At 39.9% G+C, this 23,846-nt stretch overlaps 1 protein-coding gene across 1 annotated transcript in view; it reads right to left on the bottom strand.

Moving 5' to 3' along the window:
* Window positions 1-1,256: 1,256 nt before the first annotated feature.
* nlgn2b (neuroligin 2b) overlaps window positions 1,257-23,846 on the bottom strand; it is an 83,178-nt gene continuing 60,588 nt past the window's right edge. The window contains exons 5-9 of the mRNA XM_042499594.1: window positions 10,310-10,495; window positions 5,840-6,105; window positions 5,538-5,691; window positions 3,916-4,282; window positions 1,257-2,549 (exon numbers count right to left, since the gene is read on the bottom strand). Coding sequence (XP_042355528.1) covers window positions 1,619-2,549; window positions 3,916-4,282; window positions 5,538-5,691; window positions 5,840-6,105; window positions 10,310-10,495 — 1,904 coding nt within the window. The 3' untranslated portion in view covers window positions 1,257-1,618. The remainder of the gene's footprint in view (window positions 2,550-3,915; window positions 4,283-5,537; window positions 5,692-5,839; window positions 6,106-10,309; window positions 10,496-23,846) is intronic.

Genomic DNA, 23,846 nt, shown 5'->3' with positions numbered 1-23,846 from the left:
CCACAAAATATTGGAGATGTTGGCACATGCAGTCCAGAGACAAATGGTGTCTGAGGCGAGAGAGCGAACATTCTTTGGACTTACGGGATCTCTGATGTAAGCAGCCAACGTTTTCCTGCAGCTCTTCATCCCTACCCCAAGAATAAATGTTCAAATTATGTGTTTTTGTAAACTACGGTAACATTTTATCTTATTATGTTATTAGAGTGTTTATGTTTAGGAACAGAAAACAAACTTGGTTATGGTTAGAAAAGATGGGATAACCCTAACCCTAACCCTGACCCTGTTTTGGCTTACTATGCCTGTTTTTGTGGCACAATCACAGCTGAAAGTTCAGTTGATGTCTTCTTAAAAAACCCAGTTTTGGTGGGATAGTCGCTGCTCGTGGTAACACCAATACCTTCATAAAACACCCGATTTTGATGGCGCACTCCTTCATTCCCTGCGGGGAATTGCTGCGACTGTCTTGCCTAAAAACAAACTTGTTTGTTGGTCTTGCAAAGCAGCTGACAGTCGTCTTGCCTCAGTGCGTGCACAAACAGAGCACTGTGCACACATTTATACCTCACTGCACCCCTCCCCTGAGCATAGTCAATTTAAAATTTTAAGGCAACCAGGACACTAACTTTTTTAAATTTAAAACAGATAGTCTCTTTTAACAGTGTAATGAAACAAATAAAGTGACAAGCCTGCGTGGCAGAGATGCAGCAAGTTCTAATGGGCAGCCTGGATTCCAGGTTGCATCCCACAGACTGAGTATGATCCAGTTATTTCCTGTACCGCCCGGAAGTTGAAGCCCCAATCTGGAAATGTTTCAAGCTTTTGTGAGTATGCAGATTTTTTACAAAGCATTTCGGGTTGCTTTGGAACTGAAAACAGGTACGTAAATTTGCAAACATTAGTAATAAAGTTTGAAAATGTCTGAAAAACTCATGTTTAAATGTCAAATAGCTCATCCTTGTACTTCCGCAGCGCTGTCAACACATTTCACACTGAACAAAAAGTACAATAGAGATAACACAGAGACAGCTGTTGGGACATTGTGCTCAACACAGGGTGCCAAATTTCACTTCCAGATTGGGCCTTTAAAGCTGCAATTTGTAAGTTTCAAGAAATCACCGCTTCATGACAGACAGCTTGTCGGGGCATATGCTGCCTCGCACAGAGCTGCTTGCTGCCGTGTTATCTTTTCACCAAATTAATGAAAATGAATATATGTATTCAATGTCAAACATAGTTTTGCACTGACACAACAACACATGTGCAAAACAACCGAGCTACACAGAAGACTGATTGCGATCAGCTCCGTACCTCTTGGAGAGAGAGAGCTTAAAGCTGCGTTCAGTGGCTCACCTAAGCACGAAATATTCAAAGAGCTTAAACGGGGCGAAGCAGAATGGACCGGGCTTTTAAAATCAACTCCCCCTTGACTTATGATTACACTTTAGAGGTATTTCACTGCTTAAAATCTTCCAAACTGCAGCTTTATTTGAGGGCTTAATGAGAAAAGACAATAGTAAAGAAGGAAAGAGGGTGATGAGGGTGGAGTTTGGATGGAGCAGTTTGTGTGGTGCGTCTCTGTAAGCCCAGAGTCGGGTAGCAGAGGTTGTGCCTGGTCCTATACGCGGGTGGTGGAGTGTTGGTGTGGCAGGGCATTGTTGCTGTGGCTGGGGACGGGTGTGGTGGACGGGGCCGGGACAGGGGGGTAAGTGTTGAACGGGTGGAGGGGCTGCATGCTGCTGATGGTGCTGGGGATCATGGTGATGGTATTGGCTGTCATCAGTGGCACGTCCTCCGGCGCCCGTCGCAGGGCCAGCGTGTAGTCGGGTGGGCACACTGGAGGCCGCAGGGGTTCCAGGTCTCCGTGGACGCCGCGGGACGGTAGGGGCGTGCCATGTTCCAGCTCCACTCTCTGCTGCTTCATCTGCAGCGACATGAGCTCCTCCTCCTGACTCAGCGCCAGGTCATTGTGCGGTGGGGCCCCTACTACTCCCATGCCAACACCCATGCCCATCGTCGTGCCGCGCTGCGGGGACAGTCGGCGGTGGCGTCTCTGCATGAGTTCGTGGCGCTTATCCCGTTTGTAGTAAAGTGCGGCGAAGGCCAGCACGTTTAGGAAAAGAAGTGAGGCGCCCACAGCGACTGTCACACTCAGCTCGGTAGAGTAGTCCCTTGTCTCGTCAGGGAAGGGAGAATAGCGGGGCCTCTCTGAACCATCGGGCTCAGGATCAGGCGGGTAGGTGGAGATTGCGGGTCGTGTGGAGCGTGTGCCACCGCCACCGACGGGCTTCCAGCGGTTGGGGCCTCCGGGCGGCAGTCGAGTTGTGATGGAGCTGATGATTTCCTTGTGGAGGCTGTGGAGGTGTGGCACCAGCTCCAGCCAGAAGGCCACCTTGTTGGCCCGATAGTTGTCTCTGACGCGAGGCTTCAGGCCGATATGCAGGTACTGCTTGTCTTTGGAGCTGAACTTGGTCCAGATGACCTCCTCGAAGCGGTTGGGCTTAGTGTGGATAAACGTGGTGTCCTGAGGAACTGGGAGGTTGGGATCCCTGGGGGAGAGAAAAAACAGGATCTAGCATTTTTATATGTTAAAAATGTAATGTAATGATTAGGTTTTGAACATTGTGTTACCTGTGTTTCTAAAACTGCAATTCCATATATCATCTAGGCTTGAGTGGAATCATGATCTAATGGTACACCAGGGTATTTAGAAATCCTAGGGTTATGTTTTTTCAATATCCTCATAAATATATGGGCTCCTTATTCTAAATTCAATGTATGTAGTGCACAGCATGCACCACCAGGGATCAGTCTTCGGTCTCTACTGATGGACCAGGCAGCTGAGCTGAAACCTAGTGGTGGAGGGAGAAGTTACAGGACTGTAAAAAGCCGGCTGCTAACAATGTCAGAGAGAGACTGTGGGGAATACCGACAAGTTTTTTTTTTACATCTAACTCTGTAAATTAAGGATTCATTTTGATCAAACCAGAGCTGGTGCTTGTTGGAACAGTGGACTTATTGACTAGATTACTAGCAAGAGTAACCAATAACACTCTGGGTGAATTTTATTTTGTTTCTGTCAAGATTGGACGTCGTGTGTTTAAAGATTAGTCAATGTGGTAATTAATTGATATTTACTGATATTCTTACCGTAATCCTTACCAAACCCACTTCTCTTGCCTAAACTTTACCAATCCAACCAACGAAGACAACCAGTACTAGGGAGAGTAGGGCTAGTCATTCCTTTGCTATCCTAGGATTTGCCTATGTGCTTCCAGAACGTTAACATGCAGCCAATTGTCCTTGAAGCCTGGGAATGACTGTAATGTAGAATAGCCACTTTCTACTGTGAAAAGTCACCAATAACAGGTAATAAACATAACACGATCCAAAATCAGCAAGATATTTACAAAATGGACAACAATGTTTACATGTTTCCCTGACATGTAGCATGTAGTTATATGTAGCATGTAGCTGCTGCACTATAACAAGAGTAAAAAAAAAATCCACTGGATATGGTGTGTTTGGAATTGTAGGATCCTGAGGTTCTTGCTCATAGGAATTATTTCTACATACATTTACCTCAATATTTGAAACTTTGGCCATGTCTAATATGAAAATCCTTCATTATAATACAACATCAAAAACACAGTATACTCATGGACAGGTGTTGCAAATTAGCATTTTGCTATCAATACTCAGAGCAGTGCATCTGGGACTTGGGCATGTCTGACTGTTACAGCTCCAATGTTGCTGTATGTCCATGTCAAATAAACAAATAAATAAATAAAAAGATAACAGGTCCCCTTTAAAGACTGTATACCATACAAGCTTTGTATTTCCTGATATCTGAATGGGATAAATGCACCTACCATCAGAAAGTCATTCATAAATTTTAATTGGCATTATACTAACCCTGTCTTGGCAAAGTTGGTCCAGTATGTCATGACTACGGCACTGAGCATTACATCGTTCTTGGAGAAGTTACAGGGGAAAAGGTCAGTGGCTCCCACCATGGGAATCCCAAACACATAGGGGATCTCATCTCCGTGGGCTGCGTCTGCCCAGTCAGGCCTCGCCTCCGTCTGACAGTGGTGGTGAAAGGTATAGAAATAGACCGGCGACTGGAACTCAGCATGTAGTTTGGCAGTGGCGACAGCCGGGGCCACCCATTGATGGTCTGTGAACAGAGCCAGGAGGGTCTTCCTCCGCATGTCACTGTTGTCCCTGTCAGCCCAGTCTGTGTACATGAACTTTATGGTCTCCCTTAGGATGTCTTTACCTTGGAAGAAACAAAAAGGAATGTGAGTATGTGTCCAGCGCGTGGTTATCTGCAACAATAGGTGAAGACATTTAAGGCTGAAATCTGTAACTTGGTTAAAAGGTTGTAAATCTATGTCGGCTCCACAGTGGTGGTCAGCTGGTTAGTCTCACTGCTTGGACTGTGCCAATAATGTCAGAACACAGCCATTGCACAGAAATCATAAATAAGTGAATTACAACGCAAAATCTGTTATTCTATTCTACTTCAGTGCTTGGTTTCATTACAGCAAATATGTGACTGTAAAAAATACTTTTTCAAGTCGAACAGCTGAACAGCAGAGACTAGACAATGAACTGGAACCTTAACGGCAAGATCAGGTCTCATGACTGGCAAAGGTGTCAGCAGGCTAGCTTTTGGTAGCTTATAGCTTGTCTCCATCCAGCTAAGTTAGTCCATGAAGAAGTTCATAACATAACCAAAACAAGAAAGAGGGAGCATATTACCTCAGTTTTAGCTAAACTCCATTGGCTCCCAGTATCTTTTAGAATAGATTCTAAGATTCTTTTTATTGTTTTTAAAGCTCTTAATGATTTGGGACCAGCCAACATTGCAGACTCTGTATAGTTCTACAATCCTTCATGAGCGCTCAGATCTTCTATGGCTGCTGTGTTTTTAAACACAAACAATTATGTGCACAGGAAAATAAGCAGCACAGCTTTTGTTAACGATGCTCCAAAATTATGGAATACCTTTCCAAATAAGAGAAGCTGGCTCTTTTTCTAAATGACAGCTGAAAACCCATTTATTTAGTCTCACTTTTAATTAATATATTTATTGTATTTATTATTTTATATCAATTCTCTTATTTTTACTGTTCTTATTGTTCTCTGTACTTTAACTTTGACCCCTACATGTTGTTTATCACCATATGTCTTTTGATTATCTGATCTTTGTGTTGCTTTTTTTAATTGTGAATCACTTTGAACTGCATTCCTTGTATGAAAAGTTTATTATTATTATTGTTCATTTATTTATAGATGTCTGACAAATCAGTACGTTATAACTGTGATCCAAATGCAAAGTTTACTTATAACTGTGTACTTTTACACAGCTAAGAGAGCTACTTTTGCTAAGTAAAGTCCTTTGCTCTGCCATCTTTCTTGTAGTGTAAACATCACTGAAAGTGCTTCTTTATGTCATAAAGTCTTACAACATCTGCAAAGTTAAAGAATTGATCTTTAAAGTAATGAATAATTGTTAGAAAGGGTCTGACCATCAGGGTATCCATACAGATTGTCCACAAAGTTGGAGATGGTGTAGTCAAAAGAGGCTGCTGATATCCCGTCTTCTCCTTCACTGTCATCCACAAATTTGAGGCCCTCTCCCTGGTTGACACCCAGCAGTATGTCGTAGTTCAGGAACTCGCCCTGGTGCCATGACAAACACGCATTATGACATGATGGCACAGAGTGCAACAGTCATACTGGGCCAGAAATTTACACTCCAAATACAAAGAAATAATTGAGAAACAATGTGAGAATTCGCTAAATGACGTCTGCAGTCGTCAGCTCTAACCTGCTGCATGAGGATCTCAGGGTCATCGGGTACCACGTCCCCGTCTACCACGGGTCCGAAGGCGATGTGGTAGCGTGCAGGCTGGATGTCTTGGTCCACCAGCTCCCGGAAACTCTTCCTCCTCAAGCAGTCCACCAGCTCTGCCATGTCCCCCAGAGTGCAGCCCACCTTCCTCGCCAGGATCTTGGTGTACATCATCGGTCGGTAGTTGACCGCCCAGCTGGAGATGGCCGAGCCGCTCTGAGCGATGGCCCTCTGGAACAGGCCTGCACAAAGCACGACCACATAGAGCGGATATATATATAATACATAGCTTCAACAGAAAACACACAATCACGTATTCTCACTCACCGTTTTTTCCCTCTGACGGGCTTTTGCTTGCAGCTGATGGAGCTTTCAAGGCTTTATGGTGTGATTGCTTTTAATAATGTATATGTTGGAGGAGGAGCAATTGTGGAATATCACATAGGAGGCAAGATGAAGTAGATATTCTGCTCGTTTTCATAGCCGGGGAAAATCTTTACGTATATTAGGATAAAAAAATGAAGTGCTTCCATTACAAATGCCGAGAGACAGCAGCATGAAAGATGATGGCATCTCCGCACACAGTGGCGGGCTCGACGGTTGGTTGGATAAAACGCCAAAGAGAGACAGCGAGAGAAAGAAAACTGCGCGCACTGTTGCACCGCTGCACTGTTATGTAAAGTGTCTTGCTGTCCCTCTGTTTTATCTGCAGATTCTGTCATTAATAATTAAGCCCCCCCATATTCTGCATGTGCCCCACCCCCGCTCCTCTCCCTGTGAAATCAATTAAGAAGCCTCTCAGCTGCAGCTCCAGCTCTACCGCTCATCTCATCTCTCCTCTGCGCGCGTGCACACACACGCACCAAAGCACACACACGGTACCTTTAAAAAAAAAAGAACGTTCACCCACCAACTTCTTCCGCAGTTTGTAGTGTTACAGCCAAGACTTCAATATGGAGTAGAAGAGGATTTTTTTTTTAATATGTGCATAATATCCCATAATGGTAAGTGTTCATTCTTTATTTATTTAAGACATGATATCAAAACTTATCATATTTGTTGCCAAAATAGGTCAATATTTACCAAGCAAAAGATCCCAAAAAGTGGATTTTTAAGAGAAATTTGCTGCAACAACAAATAGTTGAATAAAAGTGTTGCAAATACATAATAAACCCTTTGAAACCTGGGCAACTTTGCTTGATTTCATTCAAAAACATGAGAGGAAGGCGACGAGTCACTTAAAAAAAAAGGTGACTCCAAAATTAGCAAGGAATTTGTAAAAAGTACAAAAAATTAGCTGAATGTTAGCACAAAACAAAAAGAAAAAAGGAGATGGAAAGTAAAAACAACACAAAAACAAGTCAGCCTATTAATTAACTAATTAAAAAAGAAGAAGACAAAAAGATGAAAAAAAGGGAAAAATAATTATTAAGCATTTTAGAGTAAGGAAATCAGTAGCAGTTGAGTTGTTGTTGCCTTTTCCAAACAGGTAAGGCCAAGGAAAGAGGTTTCACATCAGGTTAGTTTTATATAAAATAAAACAAAAAAGTAAAGCAACAACAATATAACAAGGAAGTGACCCCGACAGAGTGCTTAAAAATTATAATAATTCTGTAAAGAAATAAATATATATATATTTTTAATTTTTGATCATTTTCCCTAGCTTTAAAAACAAAAAAACAAATCGCTAATTTCTTGCAAATTTCGGGGCATTTCTTGCCATTTCCACGGTTTCAAAGGAAATCAAATCAATTTGCTCAGGGCTTAAAGGTTGAAATACTTGTGAAAGGTGCTTAAAAATTATGATGATCCATCTTTTAAAGGGTTAATATAATACATTTTAAATAAAGCACCATCCACCAACACCCACAGTATAATTTGAATACTTGTGTGAGTATTTGTCTTTGTTTATGGACAGCATGTGATACTGCCAACTGGCAACTTGACAGCAACTAACAACTTGGCGTATACAGTTACTGAAATGCCTGACTGTGTCCTCCTGAGTGTTTTCTGTCTTGAAAAAGACAAAAAGAGATGTGTGTGTTCCTGTATGCAAACTCAGAATCTCCTTTATACCTACATTTTTGTCCGTCCCAGGTCGGTTTGTCAGCGCAAAAGTAAACAGTTCAGTAATAACACAACCTGAATTCTTGGAAAAGTATAAAGTGCCGTTCACCTTCTGAGCTCAACTCACAGGAGGATTAGTGATCATACATCTGCTGCGGATTTTAGAGATCTGATTCAAAAACAAACACAGAAAGTACAGCACAGTGCTTAATAAGGAGGATACTGAAGTGGTGTCCCGAGGTGATGCCTTTAGGATGGGACAAGGGTGCCATAAGACATAAACTGGATTTTTTTTTGTTACTTTAAATTTTGGGCAAAACTTTATCACATAAAAAAATGAGGCGCAATTTTTTAACCATATCCGCTTATCCAGTTAAGGGTCATGGAGAGGCAGGTCGCCAGACTCTCACAGGGCTGACACACAGAGAAAGACAGACATTCACATTGACACCTAAGCACAGTTTTAGAGTCACTAATAAACCTGCATGTCTTTGGACTGTTAGAGGATGCTGTAGAAGCTGTGAAAATGCTCACTGACACGGGGAGAACATGCAAACTTCACACAGAGGGGCCACCCCAACCTAGGCTCAAACCTCCCACAAACCGAGGACACTCTGGCTATGAGGTGACAGTGCTAACCACTGTGCCGCAGAATTTCCATTTACTATTATGTTAATTATTGCTTCAAAGGACTCAAAACTGAAAACATGAAACTGAAACATGCAAACAGCCATACTAAAAACCCTGTTTAATATGTAGTTATGATACAACTGGTAACGCCATCTTACAGATGCTGGTTATCACAGTAAAGTGATACAGACGATGACACCAATTATTAGTACTTAATGAGAATTTCAATTAATTCATTGAAAATTTGAATTAAAGAATGAATACATGAAAAACGGCTCTCTGTAATACTTTGATTTTTTCATTGTGTAATTTTATCAGCAATCATTAAAATAAAACGCTGATAATCGGCAAAATGCCAATTATGGGCCCCGATAATCAGCCGGGCTTAAAACAAAATCAAAAAGGCAAGAAGCAACAAAAAAATGACCCCAAAATTAGTAAGAATTTTTTTTCAGAAGTACAAGAAAATGACCTAAAAAATAATAAATTTTTTAAAAAAAATCCCATAGAAATGACATTGAAAAAGTGCTAAAAATGTATAGTAATTCTGTAAATGTGTAATTACTATAATTATATTTAAATATAATAAGATTAATAATATAAATAATATATATTATATATATTATTATATATATATTTAATAAGATTAAATATAAATACAGCTTTTTTCTAGCTTTTGTCTCTTTTTGCTAGACATTTTTTTTCTACTTTACAAAAAAGACAAAAGTTCTAAATCTACTAAAATCTTTCAATTTTGGGAACATTTCTTACCAAGTTTCTCATTGCCTTTTTCTGTGTTTTGTTTTTTCTTAAAGGTTAAAAGGATTAAATACTTGTGAAAGGTGTCTGACACATGGAAAGTAATGCTGCTCCAGGTTTGAAAGGGTTAGATATATTTATGCCTGTTACAATAAATATCATGTTACATATCAAAAATATTTATTTTAACCCAAAATATGATCTTTTTATGTATATATATATATATATATATATATACACACACACACACACACACACACACACACACTCATTATATACATATATATGAACTTATATATAAATAGTTTTGTTGTCTAAACTTAGCGTCTGTTTAACAACATCAGTCATGTGTTACTGTGGGTTTTCAGAGTGTCACATACACATGCTAATGGGAGGCCTGTGCATCCTTATGAGATGCAGAGGGGGCGACAAAGCGTTGGTATTTGTCGATGTGGCAATGACAACGGGTGGACTTTATGCATATACTGTGGTCCAAATGCCCCATCCAGACAGGATTACTTTTATTGGAGAAGGATAAGTTTGTCAGTGCAGTTCAGCGATCTTAGTCCCACATTGAATGACATTATTTGGGATTCTTATAGGGCTTGTGTCCCAAGGTGAGTAATGTTTTTTTTTTTTTTTTTTTAACAGCAAATACCCTCCTGCTTTCATCCATCTGTCGACTCTAGAACTGCCCATGTTGACAATCTGGTTTTCTTTCAAATTGCTCATTTTTTGGAGTTTTTTCATATTTATTGAAAACAAAAAAAAAAAAACATCTAATATTGTTGCAAATAGTGATGATGACTCATTTCTGGATATTGCATCCCTTTACTTTGGGGAATAGTATTTCCTTATATATATTTTTTTGTTTTAGGCTGTTCATTACTAACCTGAAGACACACACTACCCACACTGTCCTGAAATGTTAATCCCCTCTGAGCAGGGTGTATGACTGCTAATGTGACAATGACAGTGAAAGAGCCTCACCCTCGGAGTGGTGGGAGAGGATAAGAAGGTTCACACAGGCGGCACCGGCTCCCGAGCCAAAGATGGTGATTCTCTCTGGGTCTCCTCCAAAGTGGCCAATGTTTTCATTGAGCCAGCGCAGGGCCTGGATCTGGTCCAACAAGCCATAGTTCCCCTTCGCAGACTGGTCCCCTGTGCTCAGGAAGCCTGCAGGGTAAATTAGAACAAACACAGAGAGGAAAAGAGAGAGAAAATACACTTTATGTGCAGGAAGGGCAGAAACTCAGGAGCGCAGGATAACATAATCCTGTCGTTTCATAGACTTCAAAAAAGTATTCCGCATCAACAGAAGATGGCATCCTGTCATTGTCAGGAACTTCTCGGCTTCCAACTCGCTGCAAGTCTGAGGAGATTTCAACAGAGAGAGCTTGCCAAATTACTAATTTTTAATACCCACGCTGCAAATACAACACAGTTAAGAGAATGTGTCAGCAGAGAGAGGAGGAGAGCAACAGAAGGCATGTTTCACCTACTTCCAGCACACACATTTACACAGTAGGTGCACACCCACAACAAGATAAAATAAACTGTACAAAATGTCTCTCTCTCTCTCTCTCTCTCTCTCTCTCACACACACACACACACAGAGAGAGAGACACACAATTCTTTGTCCTCATGATAGTGAATTACAGAACATTACATGTGTTTCAGACAGCAGATGGCTATTTCACACTGCAAGACGCAGAGCTTTTCAAATGTTTTGATGGTTTGGATGATTCCAATACCCAGAAAAACATGTAGAGTGACTTCAGTAAACTGCAAACTCCTCAGATTAGATGCTGTTGGTGCGAAGAACATGATGGAAAAAAAAGGGGGGGGCACATCTCTTTATTTTCTCATATTAACAGTGCTGCTTAGTACTAAATACTATTTCATTTATTTTATTATTATTATTATCATTATTTTTGTGTGTGTCAATAACAGACTTTCAGTGCCCATAGATACCACAACTCATTTCCCTCAGTTATACCTGCAAATATTTTTCCCTATTTTTTTTTTCTAAATCTACTAAATTCTTGCGATTTTTGCATCATCTCTTATCAGGTTGCTTGTTGCCTTTTTACCTAGGAGCCTGCACCACTTTTCTCTGGGTTCAAAGGTTTAATTACTTGCGAAAAGCGTCTAGAAAGCAACACGAAGAAAGTGATGTTGCTCCAGGTTACAAAAGGTTCAAGTTCCAAAAATGCCTGTTATGATAAACATGTTAGTTTGAAGGTATATTGTCCCAGAAATAATTGCAATAAACATTTTTTGTGCTATCAGGCAGGTGTTTAAGGCTGCCAATAAGCCTTTAAATGTGTTTAGTCATTTCTCTATACAGGCTAGTAGTTTATATTGTCAGTGGCGGAGTCCGCCATTCCCACCATTGATTTAAATGCCATTCAGTGGCAACTGTAGGCATTTTAAAGCTGAAACATATTTGTGCTGGTGTAAGTATATAGCTGGGGTGATTGCTTGTCTACATTTTTTATATTTCTGACAGAGTGACAGCTCAAAGTGATTTCCAATAAAGATGTCATGACCATGTCAACACAAACAGTAAAACCATGTCATGTGTCGGCTAAATCCGCATGGTTAAATCATAAATGTGTGCACTATAAGCTAGCAGACACAAGATATGCCACTATTCACAAGGTCCTGGTGTCACAGTCAGCGCGCCCACATTAAAGTTGTTAGTTATGAAGTGTCTCTTTGTGGAATAAGCCCACATTTGAGTATTTTTGGTGAAGGCTGTAAAAAAACAATTTAAATTCAGCAAGTTTTCTTGCGTGGGATTTAAAAAAAGACACAAGTGAGTGAAGTAAGCAGCAGAATTCTAAAAGGGCAGTTGGAGCGAGTTGGTCCGCCATAAAGTACAGTATAGGGAGTATGCAGAGACAGATGGTGAAAGAGGACAGTCAGCACGTTCTGAAGTGTGTTGAACAACAAATTAAGTTTTATTGTGGATTATCATAATTTAAGTGATGATCATGGTAGTGGCAGTAATGGTGATGATGATGATGGTGGTGATGATAACCTACCAAACTGACCTCTCCACAACAATCAGCGTGACACACACGTCTCACTTCACACTCGTCTCTGTACTTACACTATAGTTAACAACACTCAGCATGCCTGGAGTGTTTTTGGTGGCTTCTCCTGGATCCATTATGATTCATATTACATAGAGTGTCATCCAAGTTATTTGCTATTTGTTATTTGCTGTGGTTCAAGTTAGGACAATGCTTATGAATATGAGCCACTAAGAAAAAAATGTTATGCAGAGGTTGCTCTTATTTAAATGTATTTTATTTATTTATTTATGTTTTTCATAGGGAGGGTGCCTGGTGTAAATAGTAAATGGACTTGCACTCGTATAGAGCCTTTTTAGTCTTTCAGCCACTCAAAGCACTTCTAGACCACTTGTCAAATTCAGCCATTCACACACAGGAGGCCAGGGCCACTGTAGAAGGTCCTACCTGCGACTCAGTTTTATAAACATATAATAAAAAAATATTAAATAACATATAAACATTAAAAAAAAAACTCAAAACACACACACAAACACACACACAGACACACACACACACACACACACACACACACACACACACGGGAGCAAATTTGGGTTTCAGTATCTTGCCCAAGAATTCTTCAACATGCAGACTGGAGGAGCTGGGAATCAAACCCCCAATGGTAGAAACACAACAAGAATTTAGGACAGAACAGGTTCAAGAACCAGAGATAATATGTATTTTTCTGTAGAGACTGACTTCTGCCTGGGTTTTCTTGTTTCCTTTTTATGTTTTGTGTTTGGGAGGTTTTATGGTTGTGTACCCTCACAGCGCTCAGGTTAGGTCAAGGTTTTATAAAAACGTATTGACCAGGTGCCAGACCATAAGCAGCAGGCATCCAAGAGTCACAAGGCTGAAAAAACAAACAAACAAATATAGCAGGGAGAAACGCCAAACAAGAGTGAATCTGGCTTTTACTTTTGCTGGCAAGCGTGTTTACACACAGTAACCAACAATCCTTCACAATATATCTTTAAGTAGGTCTGATAGTTACCCAATAAACAACCACAAACAGCGAACCAGTCTGGAGGAAACAATAATGTTTCTTCTTATCTAAAGATAACGAGACAGTGATCATGAGAAACAACAGTTTGATTAAATTGTGATCTGGAGATAACAGGATTACTACATTTAGAAGAAACCACAGCTGCTCTCAGCTTCCAAAGTGCAGTGATTAGTGTTGGATGGATTATGAAAAACATAGAAATCTTGTTACTTTAAATTGTATCAATGTTGCAACTGCAATATTACCTTCAGAGGATTACTCCCAGTAATTGAGAGTTTGCATGTTATTGTGTAATTGTATTATCCTCGATCATCCCAGCAATTGACTGGCTCTTAGCCTGATGTGACTCTGACCTGGTAACGTATCAGCGCTGACCTGTGCCACTTATCAAAACCATAGGCATGTGGAAAGTGTCTGCTCCGTGGCTGCCCGGCCGAGCACGGAGCTGCCTGCCACAGTTGCCTGGCAACTGTCCAGAGCTTCAGGCGAAATGATATGGACAGACACTCACAGAAAGCACCCGCATGCACACATTCAAGCACTTCCACATTCAAGTGCACAAACAGCTGCATGCATGCGCACACAAAAACAAAGTTAGTGCACACGCGCAGTCAAGTGTATGAACTGCCGCGCTAGCCCGAGCTTAGCGCCTCCTGTCGCTCTCTCTGCAAGGGCAACATGAAGAGAGGAAATGTAGTTCATCTTCTACCATTGAAGATAAGTCAAACAAGTTCCTTCTTCTTCTCTTTCAGTAAGTTTTCTTTCTGATCCTACCCTCCCCCCATCTGCTGAGTTGGGCTTCCTACTGACTTTAGCGCTGAGAGCAGCAGTTTATGAGGCTGAACTCATGCATATTCAACACTTGCTTTAGGTAACGGCCAAGGAAGTGTGAGGAGAGTCATCAACCTCTGAGTAAAGACACAGGCTGGAGACAGGGAAATGAGTGGATGAAAGGAAACAGAGGAGTGGTGAACCGTTGATGGAGGGAAATTTAAAACAGAAATATTTACTGTATATTGTATCACGCACAGTGTTCTATCAAAAAGTCCCTCATCTGATGATAACAGCTGCTTTTGCTCAAACAGCTTTCCCGTCATAGTTAGAAAAATCTTTCGAAAAAGTGTATTTTATGAAATCATGGAAGCATAATACACTGAATGCAAACAGTGGTAGGAGCACTTAGCTTCTCTCTAATGTACACTGATGAGATGAGTCATGGCCAAAGCCATTATCCCATATTGATATTGTACTGCATCTGCAAACAGGAAGATGTATTAGTATACAGCAGTGATACTCAACTTACAGCCAACGGGCCAAATCTGCCCCCCGATAGGGTGCTGAGGTATAATAAGGTGATTCACTCTGGGAATTGTTTTTTGTTGTTTTTGTACTTTTAGTATACCGGAGGTGGCAAAGTGCATAAAACAGCATCAAAAAAGAACTTCTTCCTCAGAACAAAGTGCCAGTGGAGGATCACGCACATGCCCTGACAGAGGTTCTAGCCAAGACCCTAATGTCCTAAAATGCTGGAAAACTTACAAAATCCTCGTGATGTCCCCAAATTCCACACATGTCCCAATACTGAGAGATATCTGAGAAATGTCCTGATATCTGAGAAATGTCCTAAAATTCGAGAAATGCCCTAATGTACTACAAACTTCTTAAAATCCCTGAAATGTTCTATAATCCGAGAAGCATCCTAAAATTGAAGAAATGTCCTTCAATCATAGAAATTTCCTAAAATCCTAGAAATCTGCTAAAATCAGAGAAACGTCCTAAAATCCTAGAAACATGTATGGCAATGCTGCAACCGGCCCCTGGCCTCCTGTCATTTTGAAAAAGAGGCCTCCAGGCAAAGCAGGTTGGGCATCCCTGGTACAGAGAAACAGACATCTATAAGGAGGATATATTTTGAGACAAGAAAAGGGTCAAAAAAGGGCCAGCAGCTCCACATCAAAAGAATGTTTGCAGTATTTTGTGCAATATATTTAGTGGACTAGAATGAAAAGCTTTTTGTAAAAGTCTGCACCGCTCACAAATCCACAGTCCAGAACTGAAGTGCAGTCAGTCATATGACTGTTTGACTACTGAGACGGGAACATGCATCTGCAGAGTAATTTTCAGGCCTGAACAGAATGACTGCAGTGGGTCACTGAACATATTTCTGTGAACAGAGAACAAGAGGAGAGGGAGGGGGTGGAGGTGTGGGGGAGTCGGGAAGGAGAAAAGGGATAAAAAAAAAAATCCAGAGACACATGACAGGTATTAAACTGAATATTGCCCAAAGCTACTGTCAGATCCTAAATGACAGAGAGGTGAAAGGAATATATTGAAGGGCATATTATATAATTTCCCTGTGACGTCACACAGGAGATGATTAGAGATGTCAAAAATCAGAGGGAAGATATTGCCTTTTTATACACACAAAAGGTGATTGAAGAGTGGAAACAAAGCAATGTGACTATGAGTCACAGAATTAATCAAGCAAAAGTAGAGGCACTATGACAAAATAGGAAATAAAAACCTTAGCAGATGGTGAAAGTCTCTGGAACGCTGAAGACTAAAGAATCTGTTTTCATGATTGGAATAAAGTGGATTTGATTTTTTTTCAGTATTGTGTGGCAACCTTGGGGATTATCTGCTGTGTATGAATGTGAGAGTGGATAATTATGACAGGCAGATTTGACATGACCTTTCTCTGTACTGTAAGCAGTACTGCTAATATTGAAATTTCAAAGATTTTCAAAAGTTCTTCTATCAATAAAAGCACTAACTGACGTCAGAAAATAGTAACAGGCACTGTCACAAAACGAGCAGTGTAATGTCACACTCACAAGAGTCTATGTGAACCATAGACTGTGGCCTATAAAATAATGGACAAACCTGCTGTACCGTCACTCATTGGTTTCTGGACTTCCATTTTCAAGCCTTGAATTGAAGTGTCCATATTTGGACGAGGGAAGTGAATGACACCTAAAGCTAGATGCTTATTTCATTAGCATGGTGCTTTTTAGCCTACAGCTGTGGTTAAATGTGAAAGTGCTAATGCTAATTTTTGCTAGCGGTTTAAAACATAAGACTGTATTTGAAGATGGATGTGACCCCTTCATTGTAGTGAAGCTAAAACATCTCAGTCTCTGTGCAGAATCTGGCTCCAAATGAGTGCACCAATGCAAAATGGCAGCAGCCATATCTAAAATATTTTGGCTTCATTTTTGTATAGTGCCAGGAAGTTGAGACACATCGTCCATCTTAATATACGGTGTAAAACCATTTAAACTTAATTTAGCCTCACCGGAAAAACTGAACATCTTACTCCTTAGAGGGTCTTTTAATACAACCAAATGCTGAGAAAATACCTTTTTAAGAGACCAGAATGCTGCAATTAACATTCATCAACTGATATAGCAACAATACAGCGTTGTCTATACTGGGGTTGTATCTAGGGTTATGCCATGGTTACGCCCTTAATTATGCATAACTTTAAGCCTTAGTCAAATTTAAACTTGGGCTTAGGCCAAATTTTAAAAAAAATCAACCCCCCCTCCCTAATATAGTTGTCATGAATGTTGAAATTAGCTAAAGAGACATTTTTTTGTACCAGACTGTTGAAAGTTTTTCTCTGCTGTAAACTTGGGCATTTTAACATAGGCCTTTATGACATTAGCAGAACTGAAGAATTTGGTACTTTTGCACTAGCTTCATTTTTCAGCCCCAAAAGTTGCAGCTTGATGTGTTTGTGGTTTGAATGACTTTATGTATCTGAAAAAATAGGGTGATTTCTGATGAAAACCTTGTTTGGTCTTATGTGAGACTAAATCTAAAAGACTGCACCCCATTGAGGCTGCTTTTTCATTTCTTTTCACAAAAGCAATGTTTGATCCTTTCCATTCTTTGATTCAAAGATCTGCTGCCTTACGTGACTTCTTGTTGGATTATCAACAGTTTTACACAAACCTGTTAAGTCTCCTTGTTGGCACTGGAGGTTCCATCTGAAGACCTGCTGGCAGGTCAGTTTCAATAATAAATCACTCTGTATGTCAAGTATACCCAGAAATGAAATTATATTGTAATTGGGCTACCCCCTGCTAAACTAATGTGGTTTCAGCACACCGCCCATAGGCTTCCAATGTCACTGTATTTATTACCTGACTTATCTCACTCAATTTCTGCTCTCAAAGGTCCATTCAAATGGTGCCAAGCTGTGCAGTGAAACCAGGCTGTCGTGCAAATTTGAAAAGCAATGCTTTAAACATCACACAGACACAATGACGTTTCCAAGCTTTGCAAAGAAAGTTCCATTTCAGGAACTACTTACCGTCGATGAAAATCTTACTTGGAAAGAATTTCAAACAGATCGAATTAAATGAATAACAACCCTTGAAACAGAGCCTTGTTTGCAGACACAAAGCCCAAGGTGCAGACATTAAGCTCTTTTATTACTATTGATTATGTACTTATGTATCACATTTGCCATAACATGCATGCATTCAACTCCTCACGTGACAGTTAATGTTACATAAATCTTTGCCAAGTCTTTGTAATTGTCCTTTAAAAAAAGTATATTGATAATAGTAACCCATTTATCTGGATGCCATACCAGCATACTGAATAAACTAGGCGTTATCGGTGAGTCATATTAAGGATTTTCCAGTGTGCAGCTTAAAAACTTTATTCCCATTTTTTTTATCCATATTTGTTCAAAATTTGGGCAAGTTGGGACCATTAACAGTATGCAGAATTAGCTACTAGCAATTCATCTTTGCAATATACCCATAGCTGTGCAAATAGTTATCAGTGGATTACTTTGATACTGAATAAAACTTAAAAAAAAGATAACTTTTAGGAGAGTTTTTAAGTTATTGTCTTTTTTTGCCATAATTCCCAGATATTTTAGGTATAGTATTCTAGAGACCTTGACCTTTTGAGTCTGATTTTGACACATTCTGTGGTGCGTAAGATGTCGAGCATCGGGTATGACAAGCTGCATTAATTATCTTCCTTGTATTTGATTGGTCCAGCTGTGCAGCTGGCTGCCGGCCTGGGAGGCAGATTGGTGTCAGCTTCAGTCAACATACCTATAACTCATTAATGCTCAATGTGAACTTTGCCTATACGAGTGGAAGCAACTGTTCTTCGCTTCCAAACATACACAATTTCACCATCACATTTATCACTCCCCCTCATCACATGCAACACAATCGCGCTTGCAATACGGCCAAGATTGCTGATAAAGTATGAAACATATTGTAGCCATTTCTGCAAAGGAAATAAGCTGTTTCACATGTTTAAATTTAATTACCGAAATCTCGGTTTGCACTTGCTTGGCTTGCAACTTAAAAGAAAAACGATTGTTTTTACATGCTGACATGAGTTTTTTTTCAGTGTGACAGTGCAAACAAGTGACAAATTAGACAAAAGTGTCAAGAAATATACAGACAATAACATAAGATGTATGAAGCAAACATGATTTGACAGATTTCTATTTGTCTTTGTTAGTGGGAGTATTATATGTGTTGGTGTGCATGTATAAAACTGTGTTGTACAAGTGTGTCTGATATTTATTTATGAATAACAGGAACCAGAGGGCTATGTAGGTATATGCGACGTGGAGGAGGAAAAAGAAGAGAAAGAAGAGTTGAGGATTGCTTGCAGAGTGGGAAGACTGTGTCTCGGTGCAGGGAGTGGGAGGTGAGTGTTTCATTTGTATTTAGGGACAGCTGAGTTGTGAGAAGGCAGCAGGCTGAAATTAATTGACAGCAAAATCTATGCTGGCTAAAAATAGTGTTTATGCCATATTTTAAGGGATATTTTTGAGGTAACACGATTTGAACTGATTCCCAAGGCTCACTGGGCTAAGGAGTATTTGTGGATACTGTTTGACTTGACTTGTGCTAAAAATGTTTTCGTGTGCAGAGGCTTATAAAATATATATAAATTACATGAATTAACTAATGGATAACATTGTGTTTACTGGTATGTCACAAAAAGGGTACATAAGCATATTTTTGGATGCATCATTTATAATCAATTGATCGGTACTTAATGATCAAACCAACTCAATAGAGTGCAACAAGCTAAAGTCAATCAATCAGAGCTCCAGTATTGATCTATTTGCATGTTAGCATGGATAAAGCATGACTAATTTCCAGAACATTCACAGCACAATTACTAATTTATTTTGAACTCATTTTAAAACCCGTTTTAATCTCTCTGAGACAAAAGACATGAGTAACTGCGTTATGTTGAGTCACAAAATATCATCCAGCATAACTGTAAATATCAAAGTACATTTTGGCAGGATAATAACCAACTAAATGTTAAATTCATAACTCCTGTTACTCAGCGTAAGGGCTGTGGTTATTTAATGTGCTGGTATTTACAAAATAGTAGGGGTAGGGAAAAAAATCAATCAGCTTAAGTACTGCATTTTTTTTAACAACATAGACAACATATAAACTCTTCCGAAAGTAATCTCTTTAATCATCACTTATGACCCGCTCTCAGTGTGTAGCAGTGTATTTATCTGCTGCTTCCCTGTGCCTGTATATTTTCACTATCTTCTTTGTGTTCTGGAAATTCCTGGGCACAAACTCAGGTGAGGTTGGGACTTTATAAAAAGGCAAACACTGGGTGCCAGGTGACTGTAAGTAGCTCCCATACAAGAGAAAACACAGTGCTGAAAAAATGCAAATATGCCAAACAAGAGCTAATCTGGGTTTGGTTTTCACTTTTGCTGGTGATACTGTTTACAAAACGTAATTGACAATCCTGCACAGTATATCTTTAACTCCTCAACATCCAGATTTCATTCCTTTTCTTAAAATTATCTAATTCCATAATCTGTATTGTTTTTTTTTGTGCAGGTATGTTTACAATGATATGAATGAATATTCATACCTGAGACTTGTTTTTAATATATGCACCACATCCTTAAATGGAAAACATTTCAAAAGTTTTGTGCATAATTTTAAATGCATTTTCCAAAATTCTGTACATACATTACATATAATGCATACTCAAATACAGCCCAAGATGTTAGATATATTTAGAAATTCTGGGATCTCTGATAGGATTTTTAAAAAAAAGTTTTGTCAGTTTCAGAAATGTTTTGCTGCTTGGTTTGAAAGGTTAAGGCAATTAATTAATATAACTAATATCCAAAGCTGGAAAGAAGTTAAAGCCTTTACTGTTGTAATCTATGCATAAGGTGATGTCATTACTGTTAAAGAAAAACAAAGCCAAAGTGAGAAAATGGAAAATGAGCGAAAGTCCAAGGACATGGACGTTTACTTAGCGGCTTTAGGAACGTGAATTCAGCAAGCGCAATCTCAAGCAACTCATCCAAATCCATCCTGACTCAGTAAACTTTGTGTTTCTGCCTTTACACAGCCCACTGTGAGCCCCAGCCACTGAGGTTTGTGCTGGCTGAACTGAGTTGCTACAGCCTCTGTGTGAAGGCCCATTTTCGGCTCTGCGGCTCGCTCTTACCCCAGCACTCATTTGTGTTCTAATAAACATATGCAACTCTATAATAAAATATATATTTTAACCAATTTAAAAGGTTACAAAAAAAATCAAATCAATGTGGCAGTTATAATTCTTACGGCTGCCAAAAAAAATCAAGGTATGGGAATTCATTTTTTGTATATACACTCTTAAAATAAAACATTTTTATTCAGTATATGATGATGTGGAAATAAAAGTCAGACTGACTGACGTGTTTTTTGGAATTATGCCTCAAGAAATTAAGTCTTTAGAAGTGAATGACTCAACTTTTCGACATGGTGTACTGTAAATTGGGAATTTTAGGTGCTACACGGATTGACTTGCTCTTGGAGCAAGCCTCAAGGGGCCATTAGAGAAACTGCAGTTTGTGAAAATTCAGCATTGGCTTTATTTTTCAGCCTTGGAGGTTGCCACTTAATATGTACGTCATTGGAATAACAATGAGTTTATACAGTATATCTGCTAAAAGAAATTGGGTGATTTTTGATCATAGCATTTTTTTAGGCTTGCTTGAGTTTAATCTAAAGCATAGTATTTTGTAGTGTATGCACATTTTATTTACTATATTTCTATTCAGTGTATGATGCTGTTGAAATCACAGTCAGACAGACCGACTGACAGGTGTTTTTGGAAATATGCCTAATGAAATTAAGTCTCTAGAAGTGTATGGTTTAACTTTTCCGTGTTAAAAAAAACCCAAACAAAAACCGCTATGAATCATATAATCGAGCCAAATACTTGTAGAATTGCAATATCTAAAAATTTGCAACACATCACACAAACTTAAATCAGGAGATAAGCATATATTTCCAGCCCTACTAAATAGGTTGCTCTTCCTTAAAAGTAAAAAGCTGAAATGGGGTGGAAGGTGTAGAGAAACGTTTCCAGGAGAAGCGTTTCATCTCTCTTCCTGAGGTGAAAAATGTTCTCACTCTCCGAGTCCACGATGGTGGGCCTTTCCCCAGAGTTCATTAATTAGTTAATTAGTTAATTAGTCTGAACAGATGGCTATGCAACACAAATCAGAAGGCTCTGTGGGCCTGGAGCAGGAGGAAGGTAGGAGAAGGTGAGCCGAGGAGCATTCTGGATCCTCAACTGTCACCAAACCTCTGAACCGGGCTGTGTGCAGCAGACATTTTCTCCTCATTCACCCATTTTACTCCACGACGACAGACAGGGCGCATCATGAATTAATAAGAAAAGTAAATCATTTGCTGGAAAAAAAATGACGTGTATGTGTCGTTGCGGGGGGGAAAGCGCGAGGCGTGAAACCATGCGGACGCTGTGGTCACACTGCAGGAGCATTTATTTGAATGAATACTTTGCATCGCTGCAGATTTAAAAAAGCATTTCTGACGGTTTATTTTTAGACTGTTCCCATCTCCCCCCTTCTGTTTCCTTTTCCCTCACTGTCTCTCTACGATTCTCCCTCGCTCATCTGTCTCTATTCCCCCGCTCGCTCTTCTTCCCTTATTCCTGACTCCCTATCACTCTCTTAAAGGCGCAGGCATTGTATGAAACGGGGCTGGCATGTGTAAGCTCCCGTGTGTGTAAATACAGGATAATACATAAGATTTAGAACATAAAACTATTTAAAATACGGCATGCTTGTGTTTCTCACTTTGACTCAAATTCACAGTGTCGGAGAGGAGCACTATTAAAGATTCAGATGGATGGTGCATTATTCATATATATATTTTACGCACGGCACGCAACTGAGTAGTGCGCATACACACACACACACACACACACACACACACACAGGCATACACAAACACGCGCATACACACTTGCTGTTACATGCACAAGCAGATATGTAAGTGCACATGGGCAAACATGCATGCTCACGCTACACAAACATACACACATGCACACACACAAAAATAATCTCCTTAGTACAGTAACCCATTTAAAGCATATGAGAGAGAGAGAGAGAGAGAGAGAGAGAGAGAGAGAGCACACATTCGCCCACATACCAAAATTTTCAACAATGTTAAAGGAATCGAGGACACTGCGTCATCCCTCATAATCATACAGCAGGATCTCTCTCAGCCTCTATCTGTATGTATTTTGTATGAAATTTAATTACTGTGTGTGCAGCAAAGATTCTGTACAATTTCTTGAGAGCACTTCAAACGTCTCCAACATGAATCGCCGGTAACAATGTCAATGTGAAATTGACCGGGTCGTGATCGCTGCAAAGGAGGCAAACCACAGAGGAGCATTTCCATCAATTTAATACAACATTCAACAAACCTGATTTCAACTGGTGAACTGAATCTCACGCCCAATTTGTTAGCGGTCACGATTTGTCTGCCAGCTGTGAAAAAGAGCTCATAACAAACTGAAAAGGAGCAGGATAAAGCTGCAGGTCCGGCTCCTCGTTTCACTAACTCTCCGTTTGTCCTTGTCCCCTCTCTCTCACTCTCTCTCCACTGGCACTCTCAATAATGCTCTGGATCATGTTACCCTCTGTTAATACTCGCTGCAACTCTTGGACGCCATCCTAAACTACTCCCATTTCTCTGTTTATCATTATTCTGATATGTTGAAACAGGCGTGATGCAATAAACAAGATCTGATTACCCAACCTGGCAACCGCAATGCCAGCATTACATAGTCTGTGTGCAAACACCTCCGAAAGATGACGGCGAATGTAAATACTCAACTCCTCTGATATCCAACTACACGAGGGCTGGATACACACATGCGCACGCATGTGCACGCGTGCGCGCACACACACACACACACACACACACACACACACACACACACACACACACACACACACACAGAGTTCAGCACACAGTCACAGGCCATGTAAGCACTGCAAAGCTCTGACAGAATGGACAAACAGAATAAAAAAAATACACTGAAAGTAACAGGAAAGGCACCAAGTGGTCGGTGGTGTCTGATGTACAGCCAGGTA

The sequence above is a fragment of the Plectropomus leopardus genome, chromosome 13 (assembly GCF_008729295.1).
Source record: "Plectropomus leopardus isolate mb chromosome 13, YSFRI_Pleo_2.0, whole genome shotgun sequence".
In the NCBI taxonomy this organism is placed as follows: Eukaryota; Metazoa; Chordata; class Actinopteri; order Perciformes; family Serranidae; genus Plectropomus; species Plectropomus leopardus.
This window is presented reverse-complemented; position numbering and strand designations above follow the sequence as displayed.